This window comes from Cebus imitator, unplaced genomic scaffold, assembly GCF_001604975.1.
Source record: "Cebus imitator isolate Cc_AM_T3 unplaced genomic scaffold, Cebus_imitator-1.0 Scaffold188, whole genome shotgun sequence".
NCBI lineage: Eukaryota > Metazoa > Chordata > Mammalia > Primates > Cebidae > Cebus > Cebus imitator.
In genome coordinates, this window is record NW_016107503.1 from 6136570 (window position 1) to 6152510 (window position 15941).

The following is a 15941-nucleotide window of genomic DNA, read 5'->3' on the forward strand; positions in this document are numbered from 1 at the left end:
TGAACACAGAATTGGAGGGCAGGGAAATTCTATTTTAATTACCAAATTTGGACATTAGCCAGGATACTGGTGAGGAATATCACTACTATTCTCACAAAGAGCTATTGGAGGGGAGAGAAGTAAATAACTATATGATCTCCATGAAAAAAATATTGCTAAAGGGTCAGAATCCAAGTCTTCTGCCTTCCCTCAAAAGACAGTTTATCCATAGGATACCTCTATCATCCTTTCACACGAAATCCCATGCCTGCCACCATACTAACAAGCCAATACTCATCTTCTTACATAAAAACAACTAAACACAATTAAAAAAAATTTTAAACCACCTACATTAGCATAGAATTCATCATTTTCAGCAGATAGGACCACTTCTCTTAAGTCTTTACTGATCCCCGGCACTCTGGAAAGATCAATCCGATTGTTGTTTATGCCTAGCAGTTCATGGACCATGGCCTGATATGTCCACTAAATAAAGAATTATGAAAAAGAAATGGTAACTGACAAAATATGGAAATAGTAAACATTCAGGAAAACAAATAAAAATTGATAATATTCTTAGTAACTAGTCTTATTTACATGAAGATTCTCTAGTTAAATTTTATTTACACTTTGTGCTATCATAAACATTAAGATTGTCATTTTAATTGGTTAAACAATGAGGAAAAGTCAAAATACTTTCAGCTATCACACTCTGGAACAAGGGCAGCAAGATTAATATTCTTGATAGAAAGAAAACAAATTAGAGCTATCATTAGCTCCAATTTTTGCCTGTGAATTAAGAGTATATTTTTGGCTTCACAGATAGAGCTATATTGGTACTGCAGTTACAAGCTGTACCATTTCCTGTATGCTTCTGTGGTTTTCTGCAGCATGAGAAGTGTGTTCTTGCAGATCTGAGTGGTACTATATTTATCCTGGGAACACTAATATTATCAGAAAAACCTTGTGAGTTGATCAAAACATTGGCATATTTAGAAACTTACCTCTGAATCCATTTTATTTTATATTTTTACCTAATGGGAGTTGTGAGGAAGGATTGGTTTCTAGTCTCACAAAATGTGAATTTATTTGGTAAAACTGGAAATGAGAAATCTTCAAATTTTCCCTTTTCGCCATTTATAGAGAATAGATTACTTTCAATCATAGGTCTATTAGACACAATGAAGTATTTTCTAGTACGTTTCCTTCTGCATCTAAAATCTAAATGCTAGAAACATTTATATACATATTTTATCTTAAGAAAACTAGATTTATTAAGAAATAATTTAGAAGGTTATAAAAGAAGGTGCTTACTTCCTAAAAGATTTGTCAAAGGAATTCCTGAAAAAGCAAGTTCTAGTAAGGCACTTAAAATAAGTACAGCAAGGCCAGGCGCGGTGGCTCACGCCTGTAATCTCAACACTTTGGGAGGCCAAGGCAGGTGGATCACGAGGTCAGGAGTTCAAGACCAGCCTGGCTGACATGGTGAAACCCTGTCTCCACTAAAAATACAAAAATTAACTGGGCATGGCGGCACGTGCGTGTAATCCCAGCTACTCGGGAGGCTGAGGCAGGACAATTGCTTGAATGAGGACCTGGGAGGCAGAGGTTGCAGTGAGCTGAGATCACACTACTGCACTTCCAGCCTGGGCTACAGAATGAGACTCTGTAAAAAGGTACAACAAAATGTTTTATGCTTTTATGGATAACTTCTTGTGCATGCTTCTAGCACTTACTCTATAATTAAAATTATGTTTATTTCTCTCATCATTGGACCATGAGCTCTTTGAGGGCAGAAATTATATCTTTTGCCTTTTATCTCTAGTACTTAGTTTAGTACATGGCACAAAACAAGTCCCCAGTGAAATCTGCTGGATAAATAGTTGCTTTTCTTTGGGAGACAGAATGATAAGCAATTTTCTTTCTACTTTTTGATATCAAAAATTTCTTCAGTGAACATATAGTACTTTGAATTTTAGGAATACAGGGCTATTTTATACTACAGAGAAGTTTCATTCCACAGATTTCCCTTAGGATTAACATTAGCATAAGTGGGGAAGAAACTGAAACATAGACTCTGCCTTTCTCTGTAAATACAAAGTCACAGCAGGGCGCGGTGGCTCACTACCCCAGCACTTTGGGAGGCCAAGGTGGGTGGATCACTTAAGGTCAGGAATTCAAGACCAGCATGGCCAATATGGTGAAACCCCATCTGTCCTAAAAATATTTAATACATAAATTAGCAGGTGTGGCAGTGTATGCCTGTAATACCAGCTACTCAGGAGGCTGGGGCACAAGAATTGCTTGAACCTGGGAGGTGGAGGTTGCAGTGAGCTGAGATCACACCAGCCTGGGTGACAGAGAGAGACTCTGTCTCAATAAATAAATAAATACACACATACATACATACATACAAAATCACTATTAATAAAGCACCAGCTATGTGCAAGGCACTGTTCTTATACTTGCAGGAGAAAAACACTGGTGAGACACAGTCTGCCTTGAAGAAATATGTAACGTAGGAGAGGGTGTAAACAACCAAAGCTACAACATGGCAGGTATAGCATGAGACATGAGAGAGACACAAAGGTCTACAGGATTTTCAGGAGATAAGAACATATCTGACTGAAAGAACATAGGCTTCAAGGAGAAGCTGAAGAATGGTGGGATGTTGGAGATGGCTTTTGAGTATCTTTTTGAGACATAGTTTTGCTCTTGTTGCCCAGGCTGGAGGGCAGTGGCATGATCTCAGCTCACTGCAACCTCCACCTCCTAGGTTCAAGTGATTCTCCTGCTTCAGCATCCTGAGTAGCTGGTATTACAGGCTCCCATCGTTATGTCTGGCTAATTTTTTGCATTTTTAATAGAGACAGGGTTTTATCATGTTGGTGAGGCTGGTCTCAAACTCCTGACCTCAGGTGATCTACATGCCTTGGGATTACAGGTGATCTACAAAGCACTGGGATTACAGGTGTGAGCCATTGCGCCTGGCTTTTTAAAAATTCTTTGTGATTATTCATATAAATAATTTTGTTTTGTTCATTTATTAATTTATGTACTTATTTATGGAGACAGAGTCTCACTTTGTCACCCAGGCTGGAGTGCAGTGGCATGATTTCAGCTTACTGTAACCTCTGCCTCCTGGGTTCAAATGATTCTCCTGCCTCAGCCTCCCAAGTAGCTGGGGACTACAGGTGTGCACCACCACACCTGGCTACTTTTTTTTGTATTTTTAGTAGAGACAGGGTTTCACCATGTTGGCCAGGCTGGTCTTGAACTCTTGACCTAAGGTGATCCAGCCACCTTGACCTCCCAAATTGCTGGAATTACAGGCATGAGCCACTGCACCCAGCCAGATTGAGTGGTTTTAAGAGTAGTATTTTGATAGATGAGGATGGGAAGAGAAGGTATTCCAATCATTCCAGAGTCTGGAAAGCAGTCACAGTAAAAGCATGCTGACAGGAAACCATATGGCATTTTTTTTTTTTTTTTTTTTTGAGACGGAGTTTCGCTCTTGTTACCCAGGCTGGAGTGCAATGGCGCGATCTCGGCTCACCGCAACCTCCGCCTCCTGCGTTCAGGCAATTCTCCCGCCTCAGCCTCCTGAGTAGCTGGGATTACAGGCACGCGCCACCATGCCCAGCTAATTTTTTGTATTTTTAGTAGAGACGGGGTTTCACCATGTTGACCAGGATGGTCTTGATCTCTTGACCTCGTGATCCACCCGCCTCGGCCTCCCAAAGTGCTGGGATTACGGGCGTGAGCCACCGCGCCCGGCTGGCCATATGGCATTATTTACGTAAGTGGTGAGCTCTAGGTTTTCTATGAGGTTTAGCCCACATTGTGAAGGCTCTTGGATGGCAAGTTCAGGAGTTTCTTTTTAACACAGTAGGCAAATGGGAACCAACGAATGTTTTTAAGCCAAGAGTAACAAGATAGAGCCGTGCTTTAGAAAAAATAATTTAATAATATTGTATTTATGGAACATTTGGAGTGAAAAGAAATAAAAAGTAGGGAATCAAGTAGATAACTATTCCAATATTCTTGTAAGAGATTAGGATCTAGACCAAAGCAATGGCAGTAAGAATGGAAATGAGCAGACAGAAGGAAACACTGGAAAACAGAATCTACAGAATTAAGAAGTTTTCTTGATTAGGGGCGGGGGAAGTGGCAGAAAAGTACAGGAGGAATGAGGCAGAAGAGTTAATGACGACAGTGGATGGAAGAGTCATGATACCAAAACACCAGGAAATATAAAGCAAAACCAAGAATAGCTAAAAATAAGGAGGCAAATAAATGGATCATGCTGTTTTTTTCCATATCTGTATTTTGATGAGTATCACTTAAAATCATCCTTCTATTATGCCAAGAAAGGATTCTGTACCTGGTTTAGCAATGGGGTGATGGCATCATCACAGCGATCTAAAATAAGTAGCAATGGAGGAACCTCTGTCCGACGGAATTCAAACAGTTCATATTCTTTAGTTATCACTTGCTGTGAGTGAAAGAGAAAGATGATTTGCACAACCAATTAGTTACACATAGAGATGATATAAATAGGAAATTAATAAAATCTACACTTAACAATAGTTCTTTGCAACGCATAAATCTTCCATATAAAGGATTCAAAATATAATACTCACAAAGTTTAAGAGTATACCATTTAAGAGATTAGGATTTGAAATCCTATAAGTGGTTTAACTGGACCAAAAAAAAGTTAAATAGCCTGTGAATGTTTCTTGGGTTAAACCTAAGAATCTGGCCGGGTGCGGTGGCAGTACTTTGGGAGGCTGAGGTGGGTGAATCACCTGAGGTCGGGAGTTTGAGACCAGCCTGACCAACATGGAGACACCCCGTCTCTACTAAAAATACAAAAAAATTTAGCCAGGCATGGTGGCACACACCTATAATCCCAGCTACTCAGGAGGCTGAGGCAGGAGAATTGAATAAATCCAGGAGGTGGGGGTTGTGGTGAGCCGAGATCTTGCCATTGCACTGCAGCCTGGGCAACAAGAGTGAAACTCCATCTCAAAAAAACAAAACAACAACAAAAAAAACCACCTAAGAATCTTAGCGCTAATTGTTGCTTTTTGTTTTAAATTACATATACCTACCTCTTTGCCTGGAAACCTAACATATAATCATCTCCTTGGTTGTAAATAAAATATTCCTTTAGTTTCTGAAATATGATAGAGAAATGAATGGCCTTTATGTTCTGGAACCAGGAATAGGTAATGCCATACCTTAACGCACTCCGCAAGTCTCTTTGCTGCCTCTGATGAGAGCTGATAACGAATCATGGGACACTTCTTCAGAGATAAAAGGAGAGCTGTAAGCCCTTGAGTTGTTCTAGATAGCTGGGCTGGATCCCAATTTCGACCCTTTTTGTTAAAAACATATATTCAGAGAAAACATTTTAATTTTCTCTTATGAGTCTATTTGCTGAATTAACTCTCAACTGAAAAATTAAACCTTTCCTTCCATACCTGGCAGCAACCCAAAATATTGAGGGAAAATAAATGTGGGTTCACAGCAATGTAATCACCATAAAATTCCTGCAAATAAAGCACCAAGAATAGTCATTCCATAAACTTCAATTGTATCAAGCAGTAATACTTTCATATGTGATATAATATGATATAGCCAAACTTGGTGAAATACAGGTTTAAAGAGATACAAAACTGTTCAATTAATAATTAAGTAACAACAGTCAATGTGGGAGAATTAAAATAATTACAAAACAGTAGCAATAATAAATCCAAAAAATAAAAGTTGTAAAAGTATACACATTATATTTCTGGAGACCTCTATGCACACTTATCAATTAGTAAAAATGAAACACTGCTAATATGAGATAATAATGTTCTACTCAGATAAGAAAGGACTTTGCTGTCCAATATATTTTCATGAGAGAGAATATAATTTAAAACAGGTCATTCTTTTTATTCATTTATCACCTAGCACATCCTTCTGAAAAATTCAAAACTAGTTTATCTGCTGCCTCTGAAAACAACATTCCTCACTTATGTGATAAACATATTCAAGTGTTCATAATAAAACGTCTTTTGGGACAGACCTTTCCTTATTTTATTTTTAGACTCAAATATTTGAAAAAGGCCAACATATGAGATGTGTCACAGGACCAATATGTTTACCTGAACCTCAGCCACAACTTCCTGTTCATCAGCTTCAGCCAATGACTTCACATCACTCTTGCTGATCACGTTACTGAAATCTGAAACAGACATACGAGTTGGGGTTGACTCAAAGGAGATCATTTCTGCTGCAATTATATGTAAATGGGCCTGCTAGTTAAAGCCTAATGAATAAGTGACCTTCAAATTGGAATGAGTAGCACACATATATTTAAATCCACAAATTCATAACTATATATATATATATATACTTTAAAAGGACCACCATCAGAGGCACTGGAGAATGAGAATACTAGGGAACCAGGTCATTTTATTGAAAATAGCAAATAAGGAGAAAGAAGTAAGCTTTTATCCTGTCTTTTACATATAAACTATACTACCAGGTAACCAAATAGATGCGGGAAAATTTTTCTTTATGAAAATATTCCAGCACAACAACAAACAAATGCTAATGACAGAATTAGAATATCATTTTTTCTAACCCCTAATGAATCAACTGAATGGACTCAAGCATTTAGCATCAGCAGCTGCAAGAACTAGAAGATGGAGGAATATTTTAAACTTCAAGGAACATGTTAAACTATCCCATGGAGATGCAATTGGCAAGATCCAAGCTGTGAAAAACTTAACAGTTTGTTTCTTCAATAAATAAATTGCATGGGGCAGCAGGGGCAGGGGTGGGAGGACCTATAGGGAGTGTTAAGAAACTTAACATATCAACCAACAGCAATGTGTGAACCTTACTTTAATCCCGATTAACAAAAAAACTAAAAAAAAGATCGTTTTAAATTTGAATGCTGAATGGTTATCTGAAAATAGTACCAAGAGTTCAAGACCAGCCTGGGCAATATCACTTGAACCTGGGAAGTTGAGGTTGCAGTGAGCTGAGATCATGCCACTGCACACTGTCTGGGTAACAGAGGAGACTGTCTAAAAAAAAAAAAAAAAGAAAGAAAGAAAGAAAGAAAGAAAGAAAAAGGAGATAATAAAGAATTATTTTTCATTTTTATCTAGATGTAATAATGAAATTGTGGTTTTTAAACAATGAGTTCTTATTTTTTAGAGATGCATACTGAAATACTTATGGATAAAATTATATGATGTCTTAGATTTGCTTCAAAATCTGGTGGAGTAGGTGACAATATGGCTAAAATGAGATTGGGTGAGGCTCAATAATTGTTGAAGCCAGCTGATAGGTACATTGGGACTTATGATACTATTCTACTTTTGTATGTCTTTAAAAGTTCTGGGATGGGTGTGGTGGCTCACGCCTATAATCCCAGCACTTTGGGAGGCCAAGGCAGGTGGATCACACTTGAGGACAGGAGTTTGAGATCAGCCTGGACAACATGGTGAAACCCCGTCTCTACTAAACATACAAAAATTAGCCAGTTGTGGTGGTGCACACCTGTAATCCAAGCTACTTTAGAGGCTGAGGCAGGAGGATCTCTTGAACTCAGGAGATGGAGGTTGCAGTGAGCCAAGATCGTGCCACTGCACTCCAGCCTAAGCAACAGAGCGAGACTCCATCTCAAAAAAATAAATAAATAAAATTAAGAAATAAAAGTTACAAAAAGTTTTTTTTAAAATAGAGGGGCCTGTTACACAAAAGATTTAATAACATAAAAATATTTTTTAAAAGTATAAAAAATAAGATGAACAAGCTAGCTTAGTGTTAATATAAATTAGTGCTGCAAGTTAGTAATGAATAAAATTACTACATACACATTCATTCTAGTTTACGTCAATCAAATAAAATTCTGAAATTGATTATACCACCCAAGAAATCTGAAGTCTACTTTTCATAGGCTTTGGTGCTAATTACTTTAATAAATTTTTTTCTTCTGCTTCATAGGTTTACAGTCCAAATCAAACAATCTTTAGAACCAGAAGAGTAAATACTAGATTAACCATTATTAATGTCAACTGCTGCAAGGAACTGTTCAGAGGAAAAAGGAGTCTTTTACCTCATGACCCATTCAGTTTTTAGCCACAAGATTCAGCAAAAGAGTAATCCTATTATTATATATGTCTACTTGGCAGTACAGGGGATATATATGTATATGTGATTTATATATATACACACACACACACACACACACACACACACACACACACACACAAATATATCAGAGATCTAGCTTGTGATCATACTAAAAATACCAGAATAACTACACACCTATGCAAATGCCTAAAATAAAAAATAGAGTCAACATCAAATACTCCCGAAGATGCAAAGAAACTGGTTTACCCATGCATTGCTAGTGAAAATGTAATATGGTATAGTCACTCAGGAAAACATATGGCAGTTTCTTAATACACAAAACATGCAATTACCATATGACTCAGCAGTTGTACTCCTGGGGTTATTTATCCCAGAGATTGAAGACTTATGTTCACATAAAAATCTGTATACAGATGTTTATAGCAGCTTCATTTGTAATAGTGAAAACTAGAAACAACTCATGTCCTTCAATGGTGAACAGTTAAACAAACTGTGGTACATTCATATCATGGAATACTACTCAGCAATAAAATGAAATAACCTATTTTTAAATTGAAAAAAAATTTTTTGCAGCTCCAGCTCAAAGGAGGAATGAACTCTTAATACACACAACAGGCTAGGTGCGGTGGCTCATGCCTGTAATACCAGCACTTTGGGAGGCCGAAATGGGGGTATCACCTGAGGTCAGGAGTTTGAGACCTGTCTGGCCAACCAACATGGTAAAACTCCATCTCTACTAAAAAAAAATACAAAAATTAGCCAGGTGTGGTGGTACGAACCTGTAATCCCAGCTACTCCAGAGGCTGAGGTGGGAGAATCACTTGAACACAGGAGGTAGAGGCTGCAGTGAGTTGAGATAGTGACACTGCACTCCAGCCTGGGTGACAAAGTGAGACTCCTTCTCAAAACAAAAACAAAAACAAAATCACACAACGACCTGGATGACTCTCCAGAGAATTGTGCTGACTGAAAAAGTCAGTCCCAAAAGCTTATATACTGTATGATTTCATTTATAGAACATTCTTTGAATGACAAAAATTATAAAATGGAGAAAATATTAGTGGTTACCAGGGCTAATGAGGGGACTGGGGAGGGAGAGAAGTGCATATAAGCTAATAAAAGGGAAATATAAGGAAAGCTTATAGAGATGAAAATGTTGTGTATCCTGACCGTTTCAGTGTTAATGTCTTGGTTGTGATATTGTACTATGGTCATGTAAGATACTACAGAGTGGGAAGCTGGGTAAAGGGTATCTGGGATCTCTGTATTATTATTATTATTTTTTACAACTGCACATGAATCTACAATTACATCAAAATAAAAAATTTAATTTAAAAAAGAAAACGTGCAACTATTAGCCAAAAACAAACAGACAAAAACAAACAAAAATTAAGATGCCATAGATTAATAAAATTGCCTGTTTTTACCTCTTGGGGCATTGCCGCACTGAAAACCCACTGGGCAAGTTTTATATAACTTTTCAGTCCTACACAGAACTGAATAAAATAAAACATGAGAGAGCTCTTATGTATATAATCTTTTTACAAATGTTAATGTTTTGTATCATTATTCCATTTAAGTAGTATACGCTGAAGAAAGTATATATGTCTTAGACAGTGGTCTAAACCTTAAAACTCTAATACCTTTAAGTAAGCTTTAAAACTTCTCAAATGCCCTACTTACTGTTAAGTATAGTCTTTGGGGTGGAAATGTTACCAAATAGACTACATTAATACTATTAATATAAAGATCAATAATGACATCTAGAGGAAAACAGATGTAACTTCCACAGCCGAACGTACTGAATCAAAAAAATCCATGTAAATTGCACAGAAAACACAAACCTAGTTTATTTCCAGACCTCCCCTATCCAACCCCCACTCCAAGAAAGTTGTGGACATAAGAGATCACTACCTGATGATTTATACTTTCAATGCATTAAATATAGTAACAAAGAGAAATGAAACGCTTTTATCTGGTATGTAAAGTAAACCTCTGCTTTTCCAAGAAACTCAAGTAAGTATTACCTTCCCACTTCAAAAAATAAATCAGCTTCCATGCCTCAATTCCTAAGTATAAAATAGGGATAAGTATATACTTTTTCTTGGCAGGGATGAGACGTGAAATTTGGCTACTTACAACTTTTGACTGACAAAGCATCTTGAAAGGCAAAGTAAAGTGTAAAATTTTACATGTAAGCAATCAAAGATGAATGGAAATCACAGTTAGCCCAATGAAACAGAACGTTGGTCAAAAGATTTTTTTTTTTTTGAGGCGGAGCTTTACTCTTGTTGCCCAGGCTGGACTGCAATGGTGTGATCTCGGCTCACTGCAACCTCCACCTCCTGGGTTCAAGTGGTTCTCCTGCCTAAGCCTCCCAAGTAGCTGGGATTACAGGCATGTGTCACCATGCCCAACTAATTATGTATTTTTAGTAGAGACCAGAGTTTCACTATGTTGGTCAGGCTGGTCTCGAACTCCTGACCTAAGGTGACCTGCCTGCCTCAGCCTCCCAAAGAGCTGGGATTACAGGTGTGAGGCACTGCACCTGTCAGGTAAAAAGATTTGTAATACTTTGGAAGGACATTAAATAAACTAGACTTTTATAGTAACAGATTCAAAGAAATAACTGATGATACAAAGGGCTAAATGAAACATACGAACTGGGATGTTGTTATGTGTTTGAAAAAGTGAACTCACAAACTTACAAATGAAATATATACTGTATTTGGGTCTTCGAAGCTCCTGAATCATATAATCCACATTCTCCTAGAAAATAAAGAACAAGCAAACAAAATATGAGGAGAGTTGCTTAAGGAAAAAAGTAATAAGCATCATCCATTGATTTATTTATTTACTGGGTCTACTGCATATTAAAGTCTAGGTTAAATGTGTATATATGTTGGCGGGTAAGGACTGGAGACAAAAGAGATAAATTAATACAATGATCAGGAATTATATATTATGTAACAGTATGTGTATAATATTAAATATTAACCAGCTGCATTATTTTAGCCAAATTAAAGAATATAAAGGATACAGATGTTGAAATACAACATAAAGTTAATTATAATTCTGCAAATTCACATCAAGCTGCTTGTCTATAAATTGTACTCATTTGATCAAAATTGTTTTTTTTTTTTTGAGATGAAGTCTCGCTCTGTTGCCCAGGCTGGAGTGCAATGGCACAATCTCAGCTCACTGCAATCTCTGCCCTCTGGGTTCAAGCAATTTTCTTGTCTCAGCCCCCCAAGCAGCTAGGATTAAAGACATGTGCCAGCGCACCCAGCTAATTTTTTGTATTTTTAATTGAGATGTTTCACGTCGGCCAGGCTGGTCTCGAACTCCTGACCTCAAGTGATCCACACACCTTGGCCTCCCAAAGTGCTAGGATTACAGGTGTGAGCCACTGCGCCCAGCCTGATCAAAATTCTTATATAGAACATCAAAATGCATCTATTCTTTAAAAAATCAACATTCAAGAGAAAATACAATTAATTATATTCACTTTGGCTTTTAATTTATTGGGATCTAAGCCTGCACAACTGCAATGCTTGTGAAGTATTTGCAAGTAGTAGGCTAAGGCCTTTTCCATAATTACATTATTTTAAAATTAACGTATGAAAGTTAAAAACAAAAAAGTTGATTTTTATATGGTCAAAATGTAAGAATTAGAACTACATAAAATTATAATGCAGGTTTTATTGATTTTTGATACATAACACCTGGTTAAATTTCAACATATATTGTCCTCTAAATGTATTTCATTTAATAATTTGTTTTTAAAATCACATTTATTTACAGAATTTTTAAAAATATAAGCAATGTACACTGCTTATGAATGGGAAAAAGGTTTTAAAAACAGTCGTTTAGATTTAAAAATGCACTCAAATTAACTTTATAATATAATCTTAAAGCATAACATTTTAATAAATCTTTTAAACCAAAAATTACTTCTTCGCAATATGCTAGGCAAAAATAACAAAGTGAATTAAAAGATTCCTAAAAGTTCAGAACATGTGGAAAAAGGCAAAAGATAAGAGAATATATAAAATCAAAAAAAGAAAAAGGAAGAATTGTTAAAAGAGTTTGAGAGACAGTACATAGCAGCGAAAGAGTTTCTCTAATAAAAAACGTTAGGAAATAAGGAACAAGATGATCTCTAAGATCCCTCTTGAACCAAATTTTCATAACTAAGTGCTACAAATATGAAACAATTGGAAACTATTATAACATAGCATGTATTCATGAATTCAGCAACTATTTATTGAGTGTCCACTGTGCGGCAGGTATTGGGAACACAGGATGAGAAAAAACAGATACCGTGTCTGTATTCACGGAGCTTACTGCTGGTAATCACACACACCATATAAAAGTTCAAACCATGACAAGCAATGGGGAGATAAAGATGTTGGCTGGGCGCGGTGGCTTACGCCTATAATCCCAGCACTTTGGGAGGCCGAAGCGGGTGGATCGCGAGGTCAAGAGATCGAGACCATCCTGGTCAACATGGTGAAACCCTGTCTCTACTAAAAATACAAAAATTAGCTGGGCATGGTGGCGAGTGCCTGTAGTCCCAGCTACTTGGGAGACGGGTGGCTGAGGCAGGAGAATTGCCTGAACCCAGGAGGCGGAGGTTGCAGTGAGCCAAGATCACGCCATTGCACTCCAGCCTGGGTAACAAGAGTGAACTCTGTCTCAAAAAAAAAAAAAACCAACAACAACAACAAAAAACAAAGATGGTGTTGTAAGTGCATATAAGAGGCAGGTTTGACCTGGTCAGCAAAACCAGGAAAGCTTTACTTGAGGAAGTGAAGTTCAATGCAGAGGAAGAAGCCTATGCAAAGGTCCTGCGGCATGACGGAACAAGGGGAATATAGTGGATTGAAAGATTGGGGGGGCTAAGGTGCCCCCCTAATTTCAAAAGGGAAATGGTTTGAAATGAGGCTGGAGAAATGGCAGAAACTAGACCATGCTGCACCTTGAAGCCTACAATTAAGGAGTTTTGCCCTTATCATAAAAGCAATCAGAGGTCATTCAAGAATTTCAAGGAGTGTCACGATCAAATTTGCATTTCGGAAAGTACATAATGCACAAGCATGATAAAATGCATTAGAATTGAAGAACATGAATATGAATCAAGAAAGTATAAAAAATAAGACTAAAATAGGGAAGGATTTTTAAAGGAGAGACTCAAGCTAGATTTAGAAGGTGATGGGCGAAAACTGACAAATGACCAAAGAACTTTTAATTAGTGGAAGAAAAAAAACAAACAGGGAACAGGAATGAGCATGCAGAATTGCTCATTCCAATGGCAGCCTAGCTGGCTATAGAGGAGGAGCAGATCTAGGACACAGGAAGGCTGGATACAAATGTGCAAATCAACTAAAGAAGGGCTTTAACTGCTGGCTAAATAAAGATTTAATCATGGAAGTAACATTGAGTCATTACAGATTCCTGAGCATAAATGTGAATAAAGTGGTAAAGATTCAAGACATTCATAGCTGTACATAAAATAAAGTGTTGATGGTGTTCAATGTGACAGGTACAGAGGTTAATCCAGGAATAAAGTAATGTGGGTCTCTGTTGAGAGTAGCTCATTAGTGGCAATGGGAATAGCTGTGAACCTAAAAGATATCTTGAAGGAAGAACTGGCTGTAGGGGGTCAACTGAAATATGGAAACAAAACGAGAAGAATGAAGGTTATAACACTGATGATGCAGGATAATTATGATGCCACAAATAATGATAATACAAATTTATTTTGCCTGCCTAATGCTTTCAGATCAGAGTGTTCTGCATCTGCCTGGGCAGATGGCAGCTCAGTTTATGCAGTACCTTTGTAGGTCGAAGAAAACAAATTGCCTTCAGGTGTTTCATGATCTCTCGATTTTGAGAATCAATGCGTTCAAAGAGGTACACTTCTTTCTGAAGAATCTCCGATTGCGTGTATACCATACTCACTATGCCAGTCTGTAAAAACAAAGAATTAACTAAAATTATGCTAGTCTAGAATAATAAAAACAAGTAGAATATCTAGCCTCTTTTTTCATTAATACTTGGCTGGATAAATTAAATAGTAATATATGGAATAACATTTACTGAACATCCAAACAGGTAGGTAACACATGAGAATGAAAAATATGTTCTATCCTTTCAGCTGAAGCTTCAAGGTTAAAAACAAAAAAAAATCCTCTCTTTGAACAGGAACAATCCATACATTTCCAAAAATAATTTTTTCTATCACCTTAACGAGTTTTGTTTTCTGGTCTGTGGCCCACAAATAACCTGTCATTTCAGCTTGAGTTCCAACAGCTTTACTTTAAAACAATGTTGAGTGGAAACAGTGGGCCCATCCCAAAGTCTTCCAAGGGCTCTGACATATTAATGATTTCTTGGCAGAGGCTTTTAGAAAAAGATTTCTAATTCCAATAAATTGTTCCGGCTCGAAGTAGTCTCTGGGCAGTGGCTGGAGCCATTTAGACTGAAAATCCCCCGTGCAAGCTTTATACAACTTTTCAGTTCCACACAAACTGACCCTCATTTTCACATCTTTAAATTAAATGCTAAATCCTAAAGTGGAATGAAACCAGCCTTTGTAAGGTTGAGAGGGTTCCTTTACAAATGCCGAGCAAAAGCAAACTCACCGTCTCTTTATCCATGAGAAGTACTTTCATACCAGGCCCGCTGTCCTCTATCATTTTGGAAATGTACTGCTTCACAGCAAAAACCACGTTCATGGTGGCGAATTGACAGGTGCCCCAGAGCCCTTCCCGCCCCCTTTTCTGGCTAAATTAACCCCCCGGCTTGTTGGCAGGGTCTCAGCTGCTTCCTCCCTGCAGAGCTTCGGCTTCCGGGAGTCCGGGCAGCCACGGTGCTGGGAGTTGTAGTTCCGCTGGAGTGTACGGGGGACCAAGCCTACGCAAGAGATGGAAAAATCCGGTTGAGACGCCCCGGGCCGCCGCCACGCGGGTGCGCTATTCTACACCCGCCTGTAGATGTCTGTGGCCGGGACTTTCAGACCCCGATTGGCCTTTGGTCCCGGAGGCGCAGCCGCAGCCTGAAGCCCAAGAGAGTGGAGCCTCGCAAAATGAGGAAGCTGGTACAAGGCTTGCTTGGAAGCAGGAACGACGGATCGTGGCTATGGTCACTATTTGCGATTAACGCTTTCTTGCGTGGTAGCGAGAGATGAGGGCAAGGGAGGTGGCAATAATGCTCCCGGCCACTTGGGACTCAGAGAGACGGCATTTAATAAATCACACGTGGTATTGCGCAGCAGTGGTCGAGATTCCTCTTCCTGGCTTCACTGGGTCGTTAGTAAGGCGGGAACAGTGCCTCTGTGTTGGGGCTCCAGAGGCCTGAATTGGTTTTCCCAAGACAGAGAGCATATGAAATTGAACAACTATTTGTTGAATGAAAGAACAAAGGAAACGCCTTCTAGGGATGTTTTTGGGGAGGGGCCTGCGGTTCCAGCTAGGGTTGGCCTTGGGGGCTCGCAGCCTGCAGGACCACCGGACCTGTGAGCGTCCCTCTGCCCTGCCCCCGACTCAGCACCCTGAACAATTGAACTCTGCCAACTCCAACTCGCGCGCTGAAACTGCAGACAAGAACCGAGTTGCCTGGGTCCTTTGAAAGGGGTAGGGGACACGCATCCCGTAGAGCTAAAACAAACTAGCGTGGGGATTTGAAGCAAAAACTCTCAAGTTTTTATTGAATCTTGAAACCATCAACTTGCAAAGGCCTGCATTTGTGTTTACACCACACAGGTCTCCCCCCATCATGGCATTTGTCGAAAAAGAGGG

General features: G+C 38.4%; 1 protein-coding gene across 1 annotated transcript in view; it reads right to left on the bottom strand.

Moving 5' to 3' along the window:
* The window catches only part of VPS45 (vacuolar protein sorting 45 homolog), an 80369-nt gene extending 64781 nt beyond the window's left edge, over window positions 1-15588 (bottom strand). The window contains exons 1-8 of the mRNA XM_037744871.1: window positions 14787-15588; window positions 13978-14112; window positions 10848-10908; window positions 6135-6214; window positions 5466-5534; window positions 5223-5360; window positions 4364-4474; window positions 283-465 (exon numbers count right to left, since the gene is read on the bottom strand). Of these exons, the coding sequence (XP_037600799.1) occupies window positions 283-465; window positions 4364-4474; window positions 5223-5360; window positions 5466-5534; window positions 6135-6214; window positions 10848-10908; window positions 13978-14112; window positions 14787-14879 (870 nt within the window). The 5' untranslated portion in view covers window positions 14880-15588. The remainder of the gene's footprint in view (window positions 1-282; window positions 466-4363; window positions 4475-5222; window positions 5361-5465; window positions 5535-6134; window positions 6215-10847; window positions 10909-13977; window positions 14113-14786) is intronic.
* Window positions 15589-15941: the final 353 nt, after the last annotated feature.